The 23,060-nt window shown below is 39.8% G+C and overlaps 1 protein-coding gene across 2 annotated transcripts; it reads right to left on the reverse strand.

Annotated features, from left to right (window-relative positions):
* Positions 1–265: 265 nt before the first annotated feature.
* On the reverse strand, positions 266–23,026 carry GASK1B (golgi associated kinase 1B). Of its 2 annotated transcripts, none has more exons than XM_080373765.1 (5): positions 17,791–23,026; positions 15,934–17,221; positions 9,196–9,410; positions 5,270–5,496; positions 266–4,964 (listed from the first exon to the last, which is right to left on the reverse strand). In XM_080373765.1, the coding sequence occupies exons 2-5, from the start codon at positions 16,925–16,927 to the stop codon at positions 4,757–4,759; spliced, it is 1,644 nt and encodes a 547-aa protein (XP_080229891.1). In that variant the 5' UTR covers positions 16,928–17,221; positions 17,791–23,026; the 3' UTR covers positions 266–4,756. The 2 variants fall into 2 exon arrangements, with proteins under 2 accessions (XP_080229891.1, XP_080229890.1); XM_080373764.1 differs by having other exon boundaries at positions 15,934–17,224.
* Between the last annotated feature and the right edge of the window lie 34 nt (positions 23,027–23,060).

Consider the following 23,060-nt stretch of genomic DNA (forward strand, 5'->3'; position numbering starts at 1 on the left):
GCACACACTGATGCTGCAGTGACCAGAAGCTCCACAGCTACAGTGACCCAGCTCAGTGAGAAAGAGTTACAAGTCTCGTGAGTAAACGGCTAGAAAATATTTCCACAGGAAGAGGTTCATAATCTGGCTTGGATTGTTTCTGTGAAGAAGCAGTTTCAAGGCCATAGTTCTTTCTAAACAGTATCTAATGAGACGCATATTACATTAATATGTATTACAGCTTTGGTATTGCAACTTAGAGATCTGAAGTGAAAATCTGATTAAGATTGTGTGTATTCCTGGACATTATATGACAATAGCAGCAGAGATTCAAATACCTCATTACTTGCACTAATGCTTTTACTGTTTCTAATATGAGGACAAATAAACTGCACAAATTCCAAAAGAAAATGGAAATTCAATACCTATTATAAAACTCAGTAAATATATCTGAGTTGATACCACTCTGGCAGTTTAGCTCAGATACAAACATATTGCAGTTTTTCTCTACAATTGTAAGTAGAAAACTTTTAAGGTTACATCAATGTGTTAGCAAGGGAAGAGTTAATCCTTTGAGAACAAAGCTTTCATCCATAATAATGTTTTGTTTAATCTTCAACTTGTGTATATCCAAAATTGGACTTAGGCTCACAAATACAATTTTACATGTAAACAGCAAATTGAATAAACAACTCTTTATTAGCCAAACTGACCATTTTACAGAAACAAGTCAAGGTATATATACATATACATGTATGTTTGTGTTCACATACCCACACATGCATGAAAGTGTTCCCAGAATTGCTACTGGAAGGTTGTCCCTTAATGTACCCTAAATCTGTATTGGCTTGTTTGAAACTGGAATTTATCTTTTTTTTTTATATAGTGCATTATAGAATAAACACACAAAAAAAGAAGGAAACTGCTCTCACAGTGCTCCACAGAAGTTTTTGTGTCCTCAGCTTCTGAAACATTTGAGATTATTGACTTGCTGGCAGGCTCCCGAGGAATTTTAAGGCATCTGTGCCTGTGCTACTTATTTTAAGCTCTGTCTTCCAATGTTATGAAATCAGCAAACTCTCTTGACTTTCTTAGTAATTCCATTTCATGTGGTCTGGCTTTCAGGCAGACTCAAGAATGACATAATCGTCTTTTCCCACCCACAGGTTTTGGACTGTTGCCGCTGGTTACACCCTTCCCAGCAATGCACGACATCAACCTCTGCCTGAGCCCATATGCCCCTAAATGGAAGACAACCCAGCAAAGATGAGTACAGTGCAGTTTCTTGGCTTTCTGTCAGTCTCCACCAGAGGTAGAGTAAGGCTTCTTCCTCTTGGTTAATATTACTTAGGCTACAGCAGGAATGTCAGTCCAATGTCACACTTGTTTAAAAGGACACCGACTGCTCTCCCAACAAACCTTACTCCTGTTACTGAAGGGAGAGCAGATACCTCCAATGTAACAGCAGTGAATAACCAAGCTCTGAAAAGTGCTTCTTTTGTATTTTTTACTGGAGCATTTATGCAAATGCACTCCAAAAGTACAGAATTCTTCATTTCTGTAAAAAAATCTGGCATTTGGCTGGTGTGTACTCATAAGCACTATCGCAATCAGACTTTGCATTATTAACAATACTGGGTTCAAGTACCAAGCTCCACAGCAACAGGATATGGAGAAAAGGCATTTTCTGAAGTTTGTTATCACCATTAGAGACTTAGAAGCAATTTACAGTGCTGCCCCACTGCCCAGTCTCGCACACCCTCTCCTGACTTTCCCGAAGACTTAGGAGCGTGTTTGTATGCAGAAGCGATGTGGCATGTTGGCAGTGCACACAAAGCAAGGCCTCCAGCTGCACTCAGTGCAATGCTCAGGCACCGTGGCAAGGTGACGGCAGGATGCACTCAGCCTTGCCCTAGGCACAAATTCAGACTTTCAGAGAAAGAAGTACTCCTTTGCCCTTGGAACGTGTGATGTGTGCAGCAATGGCACAGCCCAGTCTGCCTTGGCCGTCTGCTCTGGACTTGCTGGTCCCTGCAGCAGTTCTGAGAAGACAGTGCCTTTATCTGCCTCTCTGGTCCGTACTGGACAGTACAGGGAGACACACCTGTTCTTTCCCCTGTACTTTCTACATAAACCTAAATACTGTTTTGCCCTGCAGATTAGCTCTAATGACAACTTGATCTGTACGCCTCTGACACCAAAACTGTCTAGTAAAAAACACCATTCATTTCCTAAGTAAAAAACACCATTCATTTGCAGGATTTGTCCCCAGGAGGTCTATTCTTTACAGTTACGCTTTTCATGCTTGGTCAAATTTTTAAGTACTGCACAGCATCATGGCTACTCAAACCTCAAACTCAGGACTCCTGAGAGGCATTGCTCCAGGTCAGCTTCAGGGCAACTACTTACTAGCTGGCAATTACATTGCTGCTTTAAAAGCTGGCACTGAACTGCCAGGAAAATAAAAAAAGCACGTATCATGCTCAGGGAAACACTAGTTAAGTCCAGAAGAAATGGAAAAGCATACATAGAGTTATCACCATAAAAATAAAGGACATAACTTAAAAAGATAAAAAAATCCTGACTTCTGATTTCTTTCTCGGGCAATGAGTCAATTGTGGGAAAAAATACAACTGGGCAATGTGAGGCAATGACTTGGCATCAGGATGTGCAGGCTAAAGATAGAGGAGGAGTATTTAGAAGACAGAGTTCTCATGGGACTTTTCTTCATGATCAGGTGCACTCTTGTATCTCCACTTGGCCCTCAGAACCAAGTTCAGCGCAGCTGAGAGTCATGCTTTTCTCTCAATCCCAGCAGTGTGTGCTAATCCATTTGAACAGATCTACCAGGAAGAAAGCTGTGAGATCAGCTAGGAAATGAGACAAATTGATCGCAATGGTCATCAAAGAGTGAAATTCACTGCAACAGGAATTCCATGTGAATTGGATCCAGAGGATTATTTCCTTCTCTAGGTTCTGTTCACAGTGCAAACTACAGTAATATTTTTGTTTCTGTGGTAGAAATTACTTGGCTAACAAGTCACAACATTTTAAGAAAGTGATAATATGCAAATCCTATAAAATTCCACTTTGGTGCTATTAAAAATTTCAAGGCACTCTAAAACGTGTCCTCTCAAGGCAATAGCTAAGTTTTAGGAAGTTTTTACAAATTTATCTGCCCTTTGATGACAGAATAAAATAAAAGATTATTTAGATGGCCAAGCTCTTAAAATTTTACTAAGCATCTTTAATGCTGCTTATAATGAGATCTATTTCTTCTACTAATGAGATTATTGTTACCAGCTGTTCTGACACTAAGAAAGAAAATCTGGTTTAGCTGCAGTGGAATTGTAGTTATTTAAAACGTTAAATTCACCCATCCACATTAACATCAACATGAAACATTTTAGTTTCTCATTAATACATTACACAAGCACTTTCAAAAACTTGTAAAAATCTTATACACCCTGTATTTCTATACTATACCTGAAGACAAGAGTAGCTATGAAAGTATTCAACTTCTGTCATTACCTTGCAGCAAGAAGATAATAGATACTTCTCTAGAAAGGTGGTAAGAGTCTTTCTAAACTGATGGGTAGAAGGTATATAACATGATAAACTATATCAGCTGGTATTTTATTTCTGGAGCAGGTGAAGGTTAAGAATCCAAAGCACTTATCTAGTCTTCTCCAACAACCTTACCTGTGGGAATACTTGGGGTATTGCCCCTGCAGGGTCAATCCGAATGGAAAACCAGAGCCTGAATTGCCGGCTGGGGCTACGCACGCAGCACAAACATTTTCTGTACTGAGTTTAACAACATTCATGTCCTTAGTAGGTCTGCTTTTTGATAATATTCTAAAAAAATTCTTGTCAGGAATGTTGCAAAAATTAAACATACATTTCTTTAGCAGCATATGCATAAAATGCTAAAGCTGAATTTCTTTTTTTTAAAATAGTGATAATAAAGGATGATTCAGTGAGTAATGGCCCATTAAGGAATAGACAGAAAATATCAGATTATCCACCCACACATCAAAACAACCTGTACTGAAAACAGTACATTGTAACAAGTGACTCATGATGAATTGCACTCCATACTGGACAGGTTATAAACTGTATTTGTCAAATTAATTATTATTGTTAAAGCCATGTTCACCTCACTCTGTTTTTACTTCATGTCCAGTGTAAACACCCCTGCATTTAAAAGAGATGAATTTAGTCTGCAGATTTCAAAAGATCAAAATAAAATAAAACAAAATAAGTCTTTGGAAATGCTGGCATTTTAGTACTCATAATCAAAAAGACAAATTCCTGTACTAGATATGTTTCATCAGGTAGATGGCAATGGCAGTTTTCATCAATGTATTAAGTGCTTACAAATCTCTGTTCCTATTTAAATTTGCAATAAAAATTTTACTGACTTGAGTGAGGGAAGTAAGAGTAATCCAGCCTGAGGTACTGAAAATCCTGTTGCTAATTTTCAAACAGTTTAACAGAAGGAGTTATGGTACCTACATACTACTACATTATTGTACCATTTGGTTATTTTTCATTTCATTTCACCGGTGACATAGAAGAGACTGCACTGTCTTAAGCTGCAACAGACATTCAAATGTTGCTTTTAAACCATGTAAGATTTCTTATTTTAAAATAAACTTGAAAGTTTGCAGAAAATAAAAATTAAATTACCCTATGAATTAAATCAATTTTACTGTCAGTTTTGCCTCATACAAATTTTTTTAAAGACTGTCTCTCAGACAGAAACAAGGCTGCTTCATTCATTCATGGGCAATACTTTGGCTCCATGTGCATTTATATAAGTAAGAAGAATTTTGGACCTCCTTTCGATTACATCAATAAGCTTTTCAATTCCTTTTCTGCCTCCTTGGCTCTCCCAGTATATTTTGTCAAGGAACAAAGACTGGAGCAGCTTCTCACGTAAACGCTGGCTCTTCAGCACTGAAACTGCAGATTGAGGGAATCTGGAAAAGCACAAACACATTCATCAGCTTTGCCATCACTCTGAATTGCAATATTTATGTTGTGGTTTAGCAATCAACTCTATTGATACAGACTGAGACTCAACAATGATGTCCATGCATGCCTAATCATATGCATGTTAATTGTATCTTTACAATTAGTAAATGTAGTGGGATTACTCACACATTTTTAGACACACCCTGTAAATGTCTTGGACCGATGATACCTATTCCCATAATTTAGTGTCTCATGCTCAATCTGGAAGAAATTATCAACGCCTTTACAAATTTAATAACTTAAAACTTACTCATTGATTCCTTGTAGTATTTTGAAGTCAAGATTGTCCTCGTTTCTGTCAAAGAAACCCTTATTGTCTATAAAGGTCAAGTGCCTTCGGTCATGCCTTCTCTGAACTATGTGTGTCAGGTCAACAGCGTCCTGGTCACTACATTTCGACTTCAGTCCTTGCTGCATGCAGGAATCCTCCTTGAGAGGTTTGAATCCACAGCAGTTTCTGTCTAGTCGATTATATATCTAAAACAAAGCACAGCAGAGTGCCAAGTGAAAACGATACCAAAGTATTGGGGGCAACGTGCCACTGTAAGACAGCGCTCGCTAACACAGCTGACAGGACAGCAAGCTCAGGACAAGTACCAGTAAAGTCAGCCATGAAACGGCATTGAAGACCTGGTCCCCACACTTCATGTACTGTTAGAAGCAATTTCTTAGAAAGTGTAATATTTTATCCATTGTATTTGTTATGTCAGTAGAAACTCTTTGAAAATAATGGAACAATACCACTGTGTAACTGCAATAACAAGATGGTGAATACAATTCTATTCTTTGCAGAAGGCTGTAGGTTTTTTACATTTTCTCTGCTGGAGAACAATAGAAATGGCACAGCCTGACACACACAGAGGGTCTCCTTTTGCGCGACCTGCTAGACAAATACTATGCAAACTAATTGAAAAGATTAGTAAGGGGCACAGCAAACCATTGGAAGCTAAAAAACACATTTACAATCACAGAGAAGCCTCTCTGAGTTGCATTGTGGCATATACTCTAACAATATGATGGTCTAGGCTATTTTCTTCCCCATGTGAACCCTTGCATATTCATTGTACAGCACTTAGCTGGAAAGAATGCATCTGGTCTAACTTTAGTGGTGTATAACATGAAGCATCTCTTCTGACTTAGTTGTTTATGTTCCTTTGCACAAACAATGACCAGAACGAAGCAACCCCAGAGCAAAGGATGCCATTCTAGGATAACCACGTAATACAGCAAGGATAAAACTCCTTGAAAGTGCTTCTACCCCTATTGACTAGAAGAGAGTAAATACATAACATTGCCAGCAGCCTGAGTGCACAAATAGGCCTTAATTGCCCTAAACAGCCCCACCTGGGACCCACACACATGCCCCCTCCATCCATTGGGCCCCAAACCCTATTTAAACTCACCGCAGCCTTCCTCTAAGCCCTTTTGGGGGGTGAATTGGCTGCTTGTCCTGCTCCTGAATTGCTGCTTGGAGTTTCTGTTTGTTCGCCTTGGAGCTGGCTCACTGCCTTGCCTGTGCCTGATGCTTGCTGTGCTCTCCATGGGACCTATGGCTTGCACCATCCTTCCTGCTGGGCTGCCTGCCCTGATGCTGTGGGGCTTGCCCTTGGCTCTGCTCGTCTTTCCAGGGTGCAGCCCTGACCCTTCTGGCAGAAGCTTACAGACTGGGAGTCTGGCCTGCTGCATCTAGGGCTTAGTAAGTAACTTATGAAAAGTAAACATTATTTTTTGGTCCTTTTTTGTTGTATACAACTAACTCTTCAAACTGCTCTAAGCATAAAAACATTAATGTTCACATCAGCCTTCTAAACTTAGTTTTATTTTTGTGACACTCTAGTGAAATGAACTGTTAGGACTCTTCTGATGTAGACCTATGCTGGCTGTTAAAAAAAAAACCCTCCTGATTTTGTTCATCAAATGGAAATCTGAGGGTTGTTTGGGGTTTTTTTCTTAAGTTTATAGCACCATTGCCATCAGTCTTGGTGGCAGCGTTTATTTTCAAATGTGAAAATTCTGAGGAAAAGAACACATTCATCTCTCATTTGCAGCATTCAGCACCTTCTGGCACTGTAGCCCCTCTTGCTTGTGGTGTTCTAGTTGATGGGATCCCTCGTTCAACTCACCGTAAGGCTTTGCAAAAAGTGAAGCAGAGTCCTTCTAGACAGACTCCTTTGGTGTACAGCCCTAATTAATTCACACCAAACTTCATTACATGCATTAAATAGATGAGGAGATCATGTTCTTACAGACAGCCTCTTCATAATGTCACAATTCCAGTGTTAAAACAGAATGATGGGACACTCTGGAATTGATGCTGCAAGATTAATAGTTTAGCATTGCTTTTTGTCATGTATTTATGTACATGAGAGGTCCGAATTCCCAAAATTAAAGAAGCCATTTTAAATTTAATGTCCTTATTTTACTTGAGTTCTTGCAGAAGGCAAGTGGAGGTCAGCTATAAGCATTTCTCAGCCTGCTCCTATGTTTCATAGCATTTGAAACTAGAGATTAGGAACATCTATTATGGGCACCAAACTCCTTTTGAAGGCAGTATATTTACTAGAGAATACTTTTTACCATTATTCTTTATTTCTGAATGACTCATGAAGCACCGATTGTTGTTTTCTTAAACTCAGAACCCCTTCTTGGCATTTTTTTGTCTTATAGCCTTCATGTTCTACTGCTGATAAACTTTAAAGTGAAGTCTGAGAGCTCCCAGATAAAATTTTAATCTTTAAGAATGGTAAGACCTACTTTCACTCACTTTCTGGAATGCATGTTCTTGTCTGGTAGGCAAGTGGAGCTATAAATCACTCTGATAACAGCTACTGTTGTAGGAATAATTTGTTTCTTTGTCATGTAAAGTTCAATCCTGCTGATACAGTTCAGTCTTGTTGTATTTTACTTTAATTGACTGGTCCTTCTGGGTAATAGCACTTCTGCTATGAAGATTAGAAATTTGCCTTAAAGACCTTAAAATTCAAAATCAACACAACTCATGAGAACTTTTAAACTGGTCAACAAGAAAACAATGGCATGAATACATTAACTCTGATGCAATCTCTACTGTTCCTGCAGGGGCATTACTATGTTAAGCATCAGAATAATCCACACATGCCTTTATACTTGCTTATAGGGGGATTAAAGATGGAGTCATTAGTCAAGTGATGATCTATTTTCAGAGAAGAATTGAATGCTCTTTTTAATGTAACAAGTCTGCAAAAATGTAACCCCAAAAAAATGGAAACATCAGTTTGTCCTTGAACCAGACTGAGAAGGATGTGGTTAGGCTCTGTGTAAGCCAAGTCATGATTTTTATATTTGAAGTAATGTAACTCTATTAAAAGCTGAATTATATGAACAACCAAACACAGTGCACAAAACTAGTGCTTGCTGCAGTTTTAAATAAACCAGTAAGTGCTGCAGGAAGCTCAGTCACCTCAACTTGCCTGGTAGGCAAGGACAAGTGGAAGTAGTGCCATATCTCAGGAAGCCATAAAATTGGCTTCCAACCAGGTGGTTTTGTTCACTCTTATTAATACATGGAATGTATCGGTATTCTACTGCGTAATTGCTATAACTTTAGCCACACAAGATACCGCTGGGCAGAGCCCTAGTTTGGTGTTATTTGCAGAGCCAATGATTATATGCAATACCTAATTGAAGAACAGCAGCCATATGGTTCATCAGTTGCAGTTCCACTCTCCTTACAAAGTCACTGGCTAGGTTTTTAAAAAGAAGGAAAAAATAGTCACTACAGTTGTTACCTTGATCCAGCTTTCAGCTGACCAAAACCACCTGAATTACCTCTGGGCACTGGGGAGGTGCAGGAAGAACCACACAGTAAAAAGATGTACAGTTGTGAACATAGTCAGGAGCTATGTTGGGAGAACCAAGGAGTCAGTGTGCCTGCCTCAAGATGAAGCAAAACAAGGCAAAAGCCTTTGCTTCCTTTTTTACAAAATGAGTCAGTTAAGTTCCTGCTCTCTTTCTCTGATTATAAATTGCATCTTGGATATTTTAATCATAAGAAACAACCAGAAACAAGTCCAAACGGTGCAACTACAGCTCTTCCTCGTTTCAGAAAATGAAATAAACAAGAATTACTTTTCTAGGAGTCCTATGTGCGCTCACATGACTTTTGAGGTAGATTGTTGCATTCAGTAAATGTTTTACCTGCAGAAGAAAATCAAAGAGTGCCATCTTGGACCACTCGTGATGATGGATGTCAGTACAGCCCCACTCAGCTTTAGGAACTTTACCATTCTGCCAGCACTTCTGCTTCAATAGCTGCTGATACTGCCCCCAGGTCAATCTCACTGAAGAATGGGTACGATTATCTGTTGGGATCAGTGAGGAATCCCAGAGAATAACAGGACAGGCTTGACCATCTGAGAAAGGAAAGACAGATCATCAGAGTAGTGCGATACTGTAGACTTACTTCATCATTCCTTAGACATTGCTTAAGTATCAATAATTATGCCCCTTTGCAGATGGGGCAGGAAAAATGACCAGAGAGACTAAGAACTTGATATCCTTTGGTTAACGTGGTCTTACTTGACATCTAAAACCAGCCACCACAGAAATGGAAGAAGCATAGACATTACAAACACCTTCAGTGTACAGAAGGCTTTCTTTGTCTGAAGCAAGAGATTAATGTACAAAATAGTGTACTAAACCAAACTATTAAAAAGTTTATAGGTAGGTTAAGGAGCTATAAAGCCACTGTGAATCAATGGTGTAATTCTCAGTGAATGGCTGATGACTTTCAAGAGCTGAGAATTTGTCAAACTATTTTTTTCTGCATAATGGGCATAGAAACACTACAAATACTTTACTCAAAGTTGATATATTTTATCTTATGTATTTTAGACCTATAATATATGATTTCACAGCTCTGAAATGACATATGAGAATACTAGAGTTTAACACGAATAAACACCTTGACAAGATTTTTTTTTACCCAGACATAATATGAGATCTGTCTTGTATAGCTGGTATTTTGACCAAATTCTTTAGTTCTTCTGTGTAAAGAATATTCTGCTCTTCCTGAAACTAAGTCAAGAGCCTTAGCTTTGGTGAATTCGAGTGTCCAGAGTTCTTAGTGGGAAGAAGTTTCAGCAAAGAATTTAAAATTAGCTTTCCCTGTATAAAAACTGATAAAGAATTTCCCCCAATATCAGGTAACGGGCAAATCTATCTTCTTGGGAAAGCGGGACTCTCCTTTTCACTGTTGATACAATTTTGATGCTGCCTTAAACTGTCCAGCACCCAGGATTTACTGTGATTATACTTACACTAAAACAAAGAAGTCCTTTATAATTTTGGATGTAGACAGAAGACCAAAATATGTCTAGGGTACTGAAAGGAGAAACAGTTTAACCACAAAGCTGCTATTTACTAAATAGCAAGTGCTGGAATCTGTAAAAAGCTTTACAGTTTATTTATTTCATCTTGAAAGCCAATGAACGTAAAGTCCAAACCATTGCACACCTGTCTCAAGCCAACCCAGCATGCAGCTCCACCACCTCTTTAACCACCCTCCCAGTCGCCCAATCTTTCCTTAGAGAAAGTGTCCTTCCACTAGGAATGGCAATTTCCCTTTCACTGGAACCAGTACTATATCAGCACCATGCTCCACACTTTCCTCCACCGAAAAGAGTGCTGAGCACTCCCGAAAATCAGCTTCTCTACTGAGGGGCCTGCATAAGTATTTAGGAAATTAATTTGGGAAATCCTAGCCATTCTCTTGCTCTGGCTGCATGAGCTACACTGTAGATGACTTTAGCCTACTTGGGTCAACTGTTGGCTAAACTTCTTTTCCAAACCTGTCTGAGAAATAAACATTGGGAATTATCACAAAAAAAGGACAGCTTTCTTCAGGACCAAGTCTGACCCATTATTTTTATCTCTCCAATAACAGCTTACGTAATGTAACTATTCACAAATTCTTCCACAAACCAAATATGTAAACTGTCTTCTAACAAAACAAACATCTCCTGTCTACCTACATGATAAACAATAGTAATATAAATACTTGAAAAATATGAATAATAGCTTGCCAGTTTCCATTAAGCGACAAAAACATTTTTAAAAGACCAAGGCTAAATACAGGAAATGTTTGCATTTCAGAGGAAATGGGAGCAGAAAAGATGAGCCAAAATAAAATCTTTAAACTCTGTAATAGAAATTGAATTACAGGAATATGAAGCAGCAGCTTCAGTGAAGAGCAGTGACTTGAATTTTTGACACTTGCTGGAAAAACATGATGCTGAAATAAAGCATATTAGGGGTCCGATTCATAGCTGGATGAATTGGTGTGACCCTGCTGAAATCAGTTGAGCTCTCCTGATTCAAACCTCGAGAGAAGGGGACTGAAGCTAACTGAATGGTGAGGAGGCAGGCCTGGCTAATAATCAGCTTCAGCCTCATACAGCCAGAACTGAGGAGGTTCAGCACACTTCAGAATAAGTCCAGTGTGTTCTGAATGTGCTTCTTTCCTAATCAGCTTTATTCATTAACACAAAGAACTACTGCTTTGCTGCTGCTGTAGCAGCATCGCACTGAATCTCACCCAAAGCTGGCTGACTTAATTTCGCTTTCATCTGCCATTTTAGATCTATATAGCTACTTTACTATCTAAAAATGGTCTCCAAAATGGTATAGGAAAGGTTTTTTTCAAAATTTTTTGTGGAAACTAGCTTCCTAGTAATTCCTATAAACTTTTAAAAGTCAAAATATTTCTAGACATTGCTTAGGCCATTAGGAGTTACTGGCTCAGGATATTTGAAGTTGAATAAACTAACAAGGTGAAACCTCAGGATGCTGAGATGAGACTATCTCAAAGTGCTCGGACTGCTCCATGCACATTAGGTAATGCATTGCTGCATGGCTTCTTCAGCAGCGTCACCTTATGGATCCACATCACTGTGCAAGTGGTCTGTATGCTGCTGAACCCCAGAGATGCTCTGGCAAATGTTACTCTTCCATCTTGTGCTCTAACTTCTACCTACAGCATTTTTTCCACCTTTCTCGAAAGAAAATATTTTTAAACATGCCCCTGAGCGCATTATTAAAGACCAAACTTTTCATGAAGTAATTAACACCCTTTTTCAAACTCATTCACTGTAAAACAGCACAGCTTACTACTGCCACGTTTGAAAGAAACAGTTTAGTTGCCCAGGTATTAGCAGGAGAGGGTAATTTAGTGTGGAAAGATGAGAGGGACCGACATGCAGACCATTACTTTAGAGTTTAAGATAGAGTTGGGGGGGAATAGATAAGGGACAGAAGCAGAAAGCAGAGAAGTTAGGCCATTTACTTTTTTTCCCTCTGCACCTTATTTGCATGTTTCTATCCTTTGCTTATTGCTGGATGTCAGTATTAAGGAATGCATGAAATGTGCATTAGTTGCTCTCTAGACTATGGGCTGCATTCTTTATTATACTTTAACTTCTCTACCCAACAGAATACTGGAAATATGCCCTCTGGTACCCCTCTGAGAGCTACAATGCTGGTGTAAGTTGTTTTGTTATTTGACAGAAAACATGATGGATAAATTGAAACATTTTAGAGCATTTTGAATGCATAAGGCAGTGTTAGATTTTTCTTATTCTTTGCCCTGACATTAGCAATTCATAATATCTTTGACTGCTTTTCCACAAGTTTTGGTGGGATGGCAAGGGCAGGCTGACGGTGCAGGGTGTAACACAGGAAAACCTATGAAACTCCTTTATCATCACGTGGAGGCTGGGGAAGCAAAAGGACAAGTACAACAGCGGAACCATCTATCATGTCGTTCATCTATTTGCACTAAACCAACCATGAAAGACGTTACTCAAAGGAAGAGTTTCTTGCATGTTTTATGAAATAGAAGTGGTTCTGGGCAAATAGTGGGTTCAATCTTGAGCTTAAAAAAGCCCCAGTGAATTGATTACAGCTGTGCTGTTATTCTCTGCCCAGAGTAAAACATTTAGCCAAACTTATGACAACAGAAACCAGGGGGGAAGAGCAGTGGTTGCCAGCATGCAGTAATTTAGGCTCTCAGCAAGCGGCACAATAAAACTGTGTGGCGATAGCCGTGTATTTTGTACCAAGAGGTGGATGAAGAGCTCAGCCTTGTTCCTATGGTTCAAGGAGGTCCCTACAGCTGTCAGCTGCAACACAGAAGCGAGCCTGCTCCAGCCTGGCAGTTACTGCAGTTGTAGCTCAAGCCCTGACAAACAGTGGCATCATCCCAAGGTGCAAGTGGTGCTGCTGAGTTAGGGGCAATATGTGCAGTCATTTAACTTCTGTGTAAATTAAGGTGTGGTTGTGACACCAAGCAAGGTCACTTATGCCTTTTCTGTTCCTCAGGATAGGATGATGAAATAAGGAAGATTCTCAATCCTGTGATATTAATGTGACCATCCCAAAACTCTGACACAAACAGTCAGCCTCCATTTTCTTCACAGTAGACATATTTTTATGGTTATTTCTTGATGGTTTACAGGCTTATCCTTCTTTGCTTATAGGTATTTTGGAGCTCTTAACATTTTTTACACCTTGTAGGTAGCAATAGGAGTAACAAATGGCTGTTTGCATATGCTCAGAATCATGCTCTTTGAGACTAGAATACTGAACTGGAAACGGCTTTACCCACCAGTACTGCTCAGGCTTTTTATGTTCCACCAACTCGTTGCAAAAATATGAGAGAAAGTTATCACGCCTGATTTTTCCATCTGATGGAAAAATAAGATAAGCCATAAAAAACATCAGTTAACACTCAGAAAGGTTTCTAACTGACTAGGGGAGGCAAGGGCAGCAGACAGAGGACTTGCATACAGTATTTTGCTAGACTTCAAAAAAAAAAATCAGTGAGGGATTTGTGGGAATAGGGGAAACAGAACCTATACAGGGATTTACTAAGTAGTTCTTTGAAAATGCTTTGGACAAAATGAATGACAGTTTTGAAAAGTCCATTTTTTAAGATTTTAATGCTACATCAAACATGTCCTGTTAGATCACATCACAACTGAGGCAAGCTAAAGGGATGTGTTGTGGAGTGAGAGAGATGTCAGCCCAGAAATTGTGTACATTCATATACACATGCCCAATCTCTAATCCTGCACTGCTTGCTTTCCCATATGAATAACCATAAGTCACGCAAGCTACCATGTAAAAAACTTTACAGTGCAAATGGGTTATAGAAATGAGCTCACTAATTGTTCATATTATTTCTAAGGTTATTTTTTTGCTTATTTTCTCAACATAGATGTCTTCCAGATTATGCCAAACACAAGCATGTAAATAGTAGTGAGCTCAAGCAGATGTTAGATGTTGGGCATCTGAGGTCCAGCATATTTCCAGGCTAAAGAAACGGAGAGAGAAAATGTACAATAACTGTTCCAAATGCTCCGTTCCTCTTTTAGCTGGAAAAAATGAAGGGAGACCAAAACAATGTTATTTTTCCTTCTCATCACCTAGCAACACTCTTTTTACTATAGGAATATAGCCAGTTATGAGGAAAAGAAAACTAAAGAGGGCAGAATGACACTCTGTCCCAGACAGTCCAAAATATACTGGAAGGTGACAGGCATTAAGCAACACAATGGACAATTAGCCTAATAGCAGTTTTCAGAGGCTTGCAGTCTGTCATCTCCACAGCCACACTGTGCACAGATCCTCTAACTGAAATACCTTAATGCCTTATGACAGCCCTATAGCAATAAAGCTCAATCCTAAAAATAAACCAGGCACAATGTATCTTCCATGCTCTGCAAGTATGAATAATATTCAGAAGCCTCTAAAATGTTGTTCCTAGAGATTCATTCACATTGTTGTACAGGCTGCCAAAGGGAAGGTTTACAAAGCAGGAAGAAATTGAAGATCACTGGGTCATCTTCCTGCTGTCAGACTTTAGAAAGTCATTCTTGCACTTTTTTTTTTTTTTTTCCAGAAACTCAGACTGGTATATAACTGTTTGGTTTAAGCTAATTTCAGCAGCAAGAAATGAACAGCAATGATTCATTGAAATGCAACGTAATCCTTTTGGATTGTGATTTGTGACTGTACAAAAATAGCAGTTAGGCTAAAGACATTTAACAAGATAGCAATGCTAGAAGTAGACCTCTAACTCAATTACATGTCTGAAATCTACCTTTAAATTCACTAAGTTTAAAAATTGAATTTTTAATTGAAAACTTTATACCAATCTTGTAACAGGCATATTGAGATATTTAATGTGTATATTTGTCTGCATAAGATATAGATGTGTGTAGTGAACCTCAAAATGTACAGCAAGATGCATGGAAATGTAGTTTGGATTTTTTTAATTACCAGGGGAGAGGGAAGCACTTTTTAAAAATGTTACAGTTTCCAGATGTATTAGTGCCATGCAAGTAGCAACAAACTTCAGCAGGAAGGTCCCCTACCTCTCAGAGTAGGTTATCTGACTAAATACAAAACCTCCCCTTTCCTACCACCTGTTTGAGACAACAATACTTTATTAAAGTCAATTCTAAACAATGCGAAAACCTTTTAAAAAACAGAACTGCCCATGGAATCAGAGGGTATTCTGGAATTTTTTACTGGTTTCACTTCAGGCAATCTGTACAACATCATGCAATCTATGGATGACTCCTATTTTTTTTTTTTTTTCTTCTCCTCTTTTGACTTTCGTGGAAGGGAAACTGTTACCGCCTCCAGCAGCTCAGTGGTATTTGAGCTAAACTCTGGGGTACTACGTCCTTCGGGCAGGATAATTGCTCTGCAGAAGTTATGCGCAGATACCAGCTTGATTTCCCTGTAACAACGGGGTTAGTTGTCAGGCTCACAGGAGTTAAAGGTGGTGGCTGTTGCCCCATTGTTAATGTGGGAGGGGGAAGGAAACCTTGGCACCCCACCTGCAAGCTGAAAACGGTAGGAATGCATTACCTTGGAAGAACTCCAATCTCCTGCTTACAGAAGGTAAGCTCCTGTTTAGCCCCAAGATCCTATCCAAATGAAAGGCAAATACCTCGCTCATGTCGAGGGGTCTTTTGACGATGCCACAGTGTCCCTGATTACAAGCAGTTCCTGTGGTGCTGGGACCTCTTGCAAATACTACCAGGACTGCTTTGCGAGAAGGTACTTCTTGGATTTTCTTTATCTGGGAATCCGCCAGCATGCGCATGTGCAGGATGTCATCTTTGCTCAGCCATGGGGGAGAGCTCTCGCTGTAAATCCTGATGTTGCTTTCCTCAGGCTGGGGCTGTGCCTTTTTTATAGCTCCAGAAATCCCCCCAGGTCTGTGGTGCCCCCTCTCCCTGATTGCTGTTCCTTTATGCCTGTATTCATCCAGCTGGCGCTTTCTTGCTCCCAGAGCTGCTCCCGTTGTGCCCGCAGCATGCGTGGCCCTCCCCAGCCGATGGCCAGTGGCCTCTTCCCGGCCCAAAAAAGCAGCTTTTGGAAAATGCTGCCCATAGGACAAAGGGGTTGCATGTTTCTTCCTGCGCTTTGGCTTCACCGTGCCTCTGATGTTAGCAGGCTTGCTGCGCTTGGACCTCAGGGTGATATAAACTACATTGGGTGGCAGCAAGGTCCCATTGCTACCAAACTGGGGTTCCTGGAAGTTCGGTGGTGACAGGGTGCCATCCAGTGGGATGCCCAGAAAAGGAGTTTGGGCTGCATCTTGGAGACTTCTGGAACTGATCTTCTGGTGTCCTCCTTTGTGCTGGGGCAAAACGTGACCCACTTGACTGACAAGGAATCCCAGGTAGATCACACATGCAGTGCCCACTAGCAGATTCCTCCTTGCCCTTGGGCGCCTGCAAGTCCAGACCCTCAGCACCCGTGGGGAGCACAGGCAGCAAATAAACAAGTTTTTGATTTTACTTGGCTGAACAAAGGTGGTCATTTCTCCAGTGAATCCACATGATGAATGCAGCATAAAGTCTTCTGTATGTCCCAGCCAGGATGATGATGATGATGCATGATTTCCCTTCCCCAATTTCTATTTCTCCTTTTCCAAACAGCTTCCAGCATGAGTGTTGGACAGAGGTTACTGATATGCCTGGGAAAATGTTTAGCACTAAGGATACTGACACTCCACCTTCTCAAGCTGTAAAATTCTTATCAGCAACCACAGGGGAAGTGACTGGCTTCAGAGAATGAATGGAGCCAGCTGCGTAAGCAAAGTTTACTGACTTGTCGTCTAAAAGATCTGAAGCATCTCCTTTGCAAACTGCTAAAAGAAAACAGTAGTATTTCATTACTCATATATGGCACCTGTGGCGCTCTGTTTTTAAGAGATAGAAGTTCTAGGCGAGACAGTATGCATGTAGAAATTTGTCACAATGTTTTTCACTTTCTCATTACGGTATAAATTAAACACCAAAATCATGCAATACAGGCTCAATTTGCAATCTCAGCTAGCTGTGTTCCAGCATGAAAGAAAAGTTTCTCAAAGCCAGATTATTATCAATTTTTTTTGTCTTCACTAAGCCTCATGTTATATATAACTATATATATATGTAACTATTAGTTAATTATGTACATATTCACTAATAAAAAATATATTAGCAGTGCCAGATTTCCATAGTTGATTATGACTATAGTTCACATGATTCATAAACACAAGTTAAAGATGAAAGACTGTTAATTCTCTTCACTCTTGTGAAGCCATAAATAGGATCTAGCTATACTTTTTCAAATAAAATGACAGTGATTATATATCTTTTCAAAGAAACAAAGATAGAATAAGTGCACATTGTGTGTATATATATATAACTATAAAAATATAAAATCTCTTACCTATTCAAGTTGACACATCCATCCTTCTGGTAAACTCCTTAGGTTAATGAAAATAGCTTAGTAAAAGATGATGTTCTTAAAGTATTCTAGCACATATTTCAGTTTTAAGTATGGTTCACATTTAGGAATTTCATTGCAAGCTAAATACTGTTTGAAGCTAACTGTACTGAGAGGTGGTTTGCATGTGAACTGCTGTAAACTCGCATGAACCTCATGTTATTAAAAAACAAAAATAATCAAACAACAAAAAAAAAAAACCACCAAACTAAAACCCAGCAACTTCTATTTTAAATTCTGTAATGAGAAGTCCTGTGAATTACGTGCCTTCCAAAAGTGCATTCCATCCATTTCTAACTCCTGAGGGCCATCTAGTGCACTGCATGCAAACATACTGAAGAAATTATTCTCCACGGTTTTGGTTTTGTTTGGTGGGGGTTTATTTTATTTTATAATTTAAAATACACAGACACACCACCCCCTGGATTTTAGAACTTTTGGGAATCATATGTTCTTGTGATGTTAAATGAAAAAACATAGAGTGGCTTTTCAAATGCTATTAACGTGCTATTAAACAGCTCAGCAGTGTTTCCTACTTGTGCTTTCCAAAATGAGGCATAGCATAGTCACACACAGCTGGAAAAGTTGAGGCAGAGACGTTAAGGGCTTGTGCAGAGTTAAGCCGTGAGATGCTAGCAGAGCTCTGACTTCTGACTCCTTGCACAGTCTAAGTACAAAATAATAATTGTATATTATTGAAAAAAGTACACGTTCACTGTAATTCAAGCTAATGGAGATATTTTCTTCTCCGTGATTAATATTAAGGGGAATAGACAGTTAAGGAATTCTTTTGTGTTTCAGATGAGTCCAACCTGAATTTATAAAGATTTGTGAGTGAATTTGTTCACTGGCCGCCACCTTTCTTTACTTTTTGTCTAAATGTGTATTATCAAGTTATGATTTCAGCATTTTTGACTTATCAGAAAGAGCCTTCATATCACCTACTTTTTCCAAATCTGATTTATTGAAGGGTTAGGGATTTTAAGAACTATTTCTGGCCACATCTCCTTTTTTTTTTTTTTTTTTTAAGTTCAAACTTGACCGAAGGGACGTAGCCCAAACAAAAAAATAATATTTCAAAAAGCTCCAGACAAGTGCATCAGTAAAGGCAGTAAAGATGCGGCTGCTGCTGCTGCTTAATGTTTTTTTATACTTTACAGAAGTTGCCAGAGACTAACATTATTAGACCAGTCCTAGATGCCTGAGGGTCCCTCTGAAAGAGGTCACTAGTGAGAGGCACCAGGTTTCCAGTCCATTTGACCGACGGACACTGCACGTGGCTCACAAGGAGAACGGCCTTCTATACCCCATTTCATACCAGTGCAAAATATCATCAGTTATATGGCTAAACCCAGGGCAAATAAGGGTAACTGGGTATTGCAGCCTGACAGCAGGATTTCACCCATGTGCGTATTTACACATACCCACGGAGAAATTGTTTTTAAATTCTAAGATAGGCTTCACTTATTATTTTTTTTTTAAAAAGGGGCGTGGGTGGGGGTTACACCTCCTGGATTCTGTTTTGACTTACTGCTGACTTTGACAGCAAATCATTCAGCATGAAGCTTTTATTGCAGTATAAGAAATGCAATTGTCTTTGAATTATTTGGGGGGATTTTACTTTATATTGCTAATGGGCACACAGCTGCTTTTGTTGGAAGTATATCATGCTGCCAAAATTGTTTTCCAATGCCCAGTTCTTGCATGTAGACAGCACCATGACCTGTCCATCACAATAAAGCAGTGCTGAAACACAGTCCGTTCCAGTTACTAACAGCTTTCCCTTGCTATGACATTTCTCTTAAATTTTAATTTTGGAACCTATATAAACCTCCTACTGCAACTGTTTAAAGACTATCTGGATGAAATTATAAAAGGATATGGAGAATTGATCTTCACTTATTTCATTTGTAGCCTTGAAATCAAAATGTGTTGAACCCACTGATGTACACTGTTGACTGCTGAGGGTTTTTTTTGAGGCTTTCTAAATGTGATGATAGCAATATTTCCTTTATTTTTCATGTTCAGAAGGGAGAATTCATTCTTCAGAATGGATGGTGGTAGGAATCCAACTAAATAGGATTCAATATCTTGTTAATTTAGCAGGCTTTTGCCTCTAATTTAAAAAAAAAAATTAAAACTAACATATCAAGAGACATTCTTTTCTCAACTCTTGTGGTATGCTGCTCCAGTGCCCTTCTGGATTTCACAAAATAGTTAAGGCTGGAATGGCTATGGACTTTTTTTGAAAACAAATGTTTATTTTGTGCTTCAGGAAAGACAAAAAAAATGCTTCTTGTTCAGGTGAGTAGTATTCCTCTTTCTGCAACCATTACTAACCCAAAGCTGCAGCAGGGCACTAAGGGGTATTACTAAGCTGAAAGGGTACTTCCTCTGTGGTCATAAAATATTCAAGACCAATTTTTTTAAAGAATGGACTGAACAATGCTAGCTGTCTAACCAAATTCTGGCCTACGTTATTGCAATTTCCCTACCTATATTTAGCCTGCAATGACAGTTAGACTCTGTATTTATTCCTTGCCCTAAACTACATCTGTGGTATTGCCATCTGCATCCATTAAACTCAGCTTCTCATGTAATTTCTTTATATACCCATATTTCATGGCCAGTGTTATCCCTTCCTATGTTTAGGAACACAGGAATATCAGAACTGATATTGCAGAATAGCAATGAATGGAAGAGGGGAACTTAAATATAGTTTGAAAATGTAAACAAAGAGCTGAATTGCAGATTTGCAGTTATTTTCTTTGCAATTGTTTAACTTCTGAAATTCACCTCCACCCATACCTGCATTAGTAGAAGAAACCAGATCAACTTCTATTTATGTGAAGGACTGTCCCCCAGGGTGCTGCGGACGGTGCTGGACAAGCTAAGGCTCTGAAGTCTTCCTAGCAGGCAGGCTCTGGCCAACCTGCAGAAGAGGGGTGGGCTGAGCCAGTGACCACGAGTCACAACCTCCTGCACCCTGAGCCATCTGCTGGCAACCTCAGAGAGCACCATCCAGTTACTGAAATGCTCTGCTCCATTTTCAAATCTCTGAAGATGGGAAGACAACAAAAAACCATGGGCAGGCAGGTCTTCGGCCATCCCCAGGACAGAGGGCTCCATCACGCGCAATGGTTACTCGGGAAGACAAACACCATAATGTCAAATGTTCCCCGCTTCCTCCTTCTTCCCCCAGTTTATACACTCAGCATGATGTCATATGGTATGCAATATCCCTTTGGCCAGTTCGGGTCACCTGCCCTGACTGTGTCCCCTCCCAACTTCCAGTGCCCCCCCAGCCCTCTGGCTGGCAGGGCCCAAGGAACTGAAAAGTCCTTGATTTACCGCAAACATCACCCAGCAACAACTAAAAATGTCAGTGTCCTGTCACCACTACGAAGAAAATTAACTCTATCCCAGCTGAAACCAGGACAAATAGTAACCCATTTTTGCGGAAATAACAAAAAGTCGCTAATTCACCAGAAAGTTCTCAAAACCACCTATTCATAGGGTTTACACATAAATCGCCCTCCCCTATGGCATCTCCTATAGCCTTCCTTTGCATCCTTCTTTGTCCTACCAAGTACAGTTTCTTCCTTCTCGTCTGAATTATAATTCATACTCCTTTTTTACAGCTTCTTTTGTAGGTGATCTTCCTTCTTTAACCTAGACTAAGTACAGCCTTTGGGGATAGTGAATACCACAGCTGGAGGACTTAAGAAAAACACAGAGGAAACCATTTGTAACACTGCACAGGTAACAATATTATTATTAATACAAAAAAAGCTACCTAGCAGCTAGTATGTTTTTGCTCCAAAATGTCAGATTAGGTATTAATTTTTGCCAGTATCACTTCTCTATTTTGAAGCAATACATCTCCTGTTTCTTCATCTAACGCTTCCTTTTTGCTCCAGTCAGTCATGTCAGTTTTAAGGGAAAGGGGATTTAAAGATACTTGGGCTTTTTAGTTTTCCAAGATGTCTCAGTTTGGTTCCTCCCACTGTAGTTATGACTGCAGAAATTGCTGTGATTCAGCAAAGAACAAAATACTGTCTGTGGTGGACTGTAGAGCGTTTTGCAATAAAAGGCATTCTTGAAGTGGACACTTGTTATATTCATAAAAGGCTCTGAAATTTGAAATATGAACGTTGTCATTTTCCATTTTAGTAAATGCTCTGCATTCATGGACTTCCTTTCCCATATACTTTTCACCTCCAACAACCTATGATTTCAATAAAACCAAACAGCACAAGTGAATGCATTGGAATCTGTCCGTACTTGAAGAGTTTCTTGCTTACTCTCAGTGTAATTTCAACTGGTGTGTTAATGAGGAGAGTAATGCTCCAAAACCAGCGTGGTTTGAAAAATAGTGAGGAACAGATGGAACAGTGAGGAACAGGTATCAGCTCAAGTGGGGTAGGGACAGTAATGAGAAGTGATTGCTGATGGGCTCCTCTGAGACCCATTCTTCCAAATGAAACCAGGGGAAGGATTTTTGGAAAACATTTTTGCTCAGTATCAAGATTCTTCTGAGCCAAACCTCAACACCCTTCTCTATCCCTGGACACCTGAAAGGATGTAGATTCATGCTGGGTCCCTTATTGTACATGCTCTTGCTTTCTATGTGCAGGCAGTTCATTGCAAAGGTTTAACATTTTTCTTAGTTTTCCTTTTTTCTGAATATATGATGTAACATGTAGACTCACATTGCCTTTAGAATCAAACGCGCTTCCCCCGAGGCTACATTTGTGATTATCGTATGGGATGTTGTTCCTCTTGGATGCATTGTAGCTAAACTGTTTCCATAGAGATGTTCCACAGTTCATCTCTCTAAATGTCACATGGACAGATAATTTTGTTAAAATAATTGATAGCTGGTGCACTTCCAGCTTTACCAAGTCCGTGGGGCTGAGACCTTTGCCTCCGGAGGAAAAAAACGTGTGTCTTTATTATGGGTGATGCAGATTTGATTTGCAAAATCGGAAGCGTTACTTTAGGAAGCTCGCGCGGTGTTAGCACGGCGCTGGATTGGGAATGCCCCTGGACAGCAGCAGCGCGGCAGCACACGGGTGTGCCTCCACCGGGGCCGCGGGGCCGCCCCACCAGCGGCCGCCTAAGCCCGCGGAGGGCAAAGCGCTTTCGCAGGCCCTGCGCGCCTGAACGTACGGGTCCGCCCCGCCGCCACGGGGGCTTCCGGTCGCGGGGGA

The sequence above is a fragment of the Falco punctatus genome (genome assembly GCF_963210335.1).
Source record: "Falco punctatus genome assembly, chromosome: 1".
In the NCBI taxonomy this organism is placed as follows: Eukaryota; Metazoa; Chordata; class Aves; order Falconiformes; family Falconidae; genus Falco; species Falco punctatus.

Coding starts and splice junctions, on each gene's coding strand:
- GASK1B (XM_080373765.1), bottom strand. CDS start 16,927: ATGCTGCATTCATCATGTGGATTCACTGGAGAAATGACCACCTTTGTT. Junction 5,497..9,195: donor TCTTTGATTTTCTTCTGCAG/GTAAAACATTTA, acceptor GCTTTGTTTTAG/ATATATAATCGACTAGACAG. Junction 4,965..5,269: donor ATACTACAAGGAATCAATGA/GTAAGTTTTAAG, acceptor GTGCTTTTCCAG/ATTCCCTCAATCTGCAGTTT.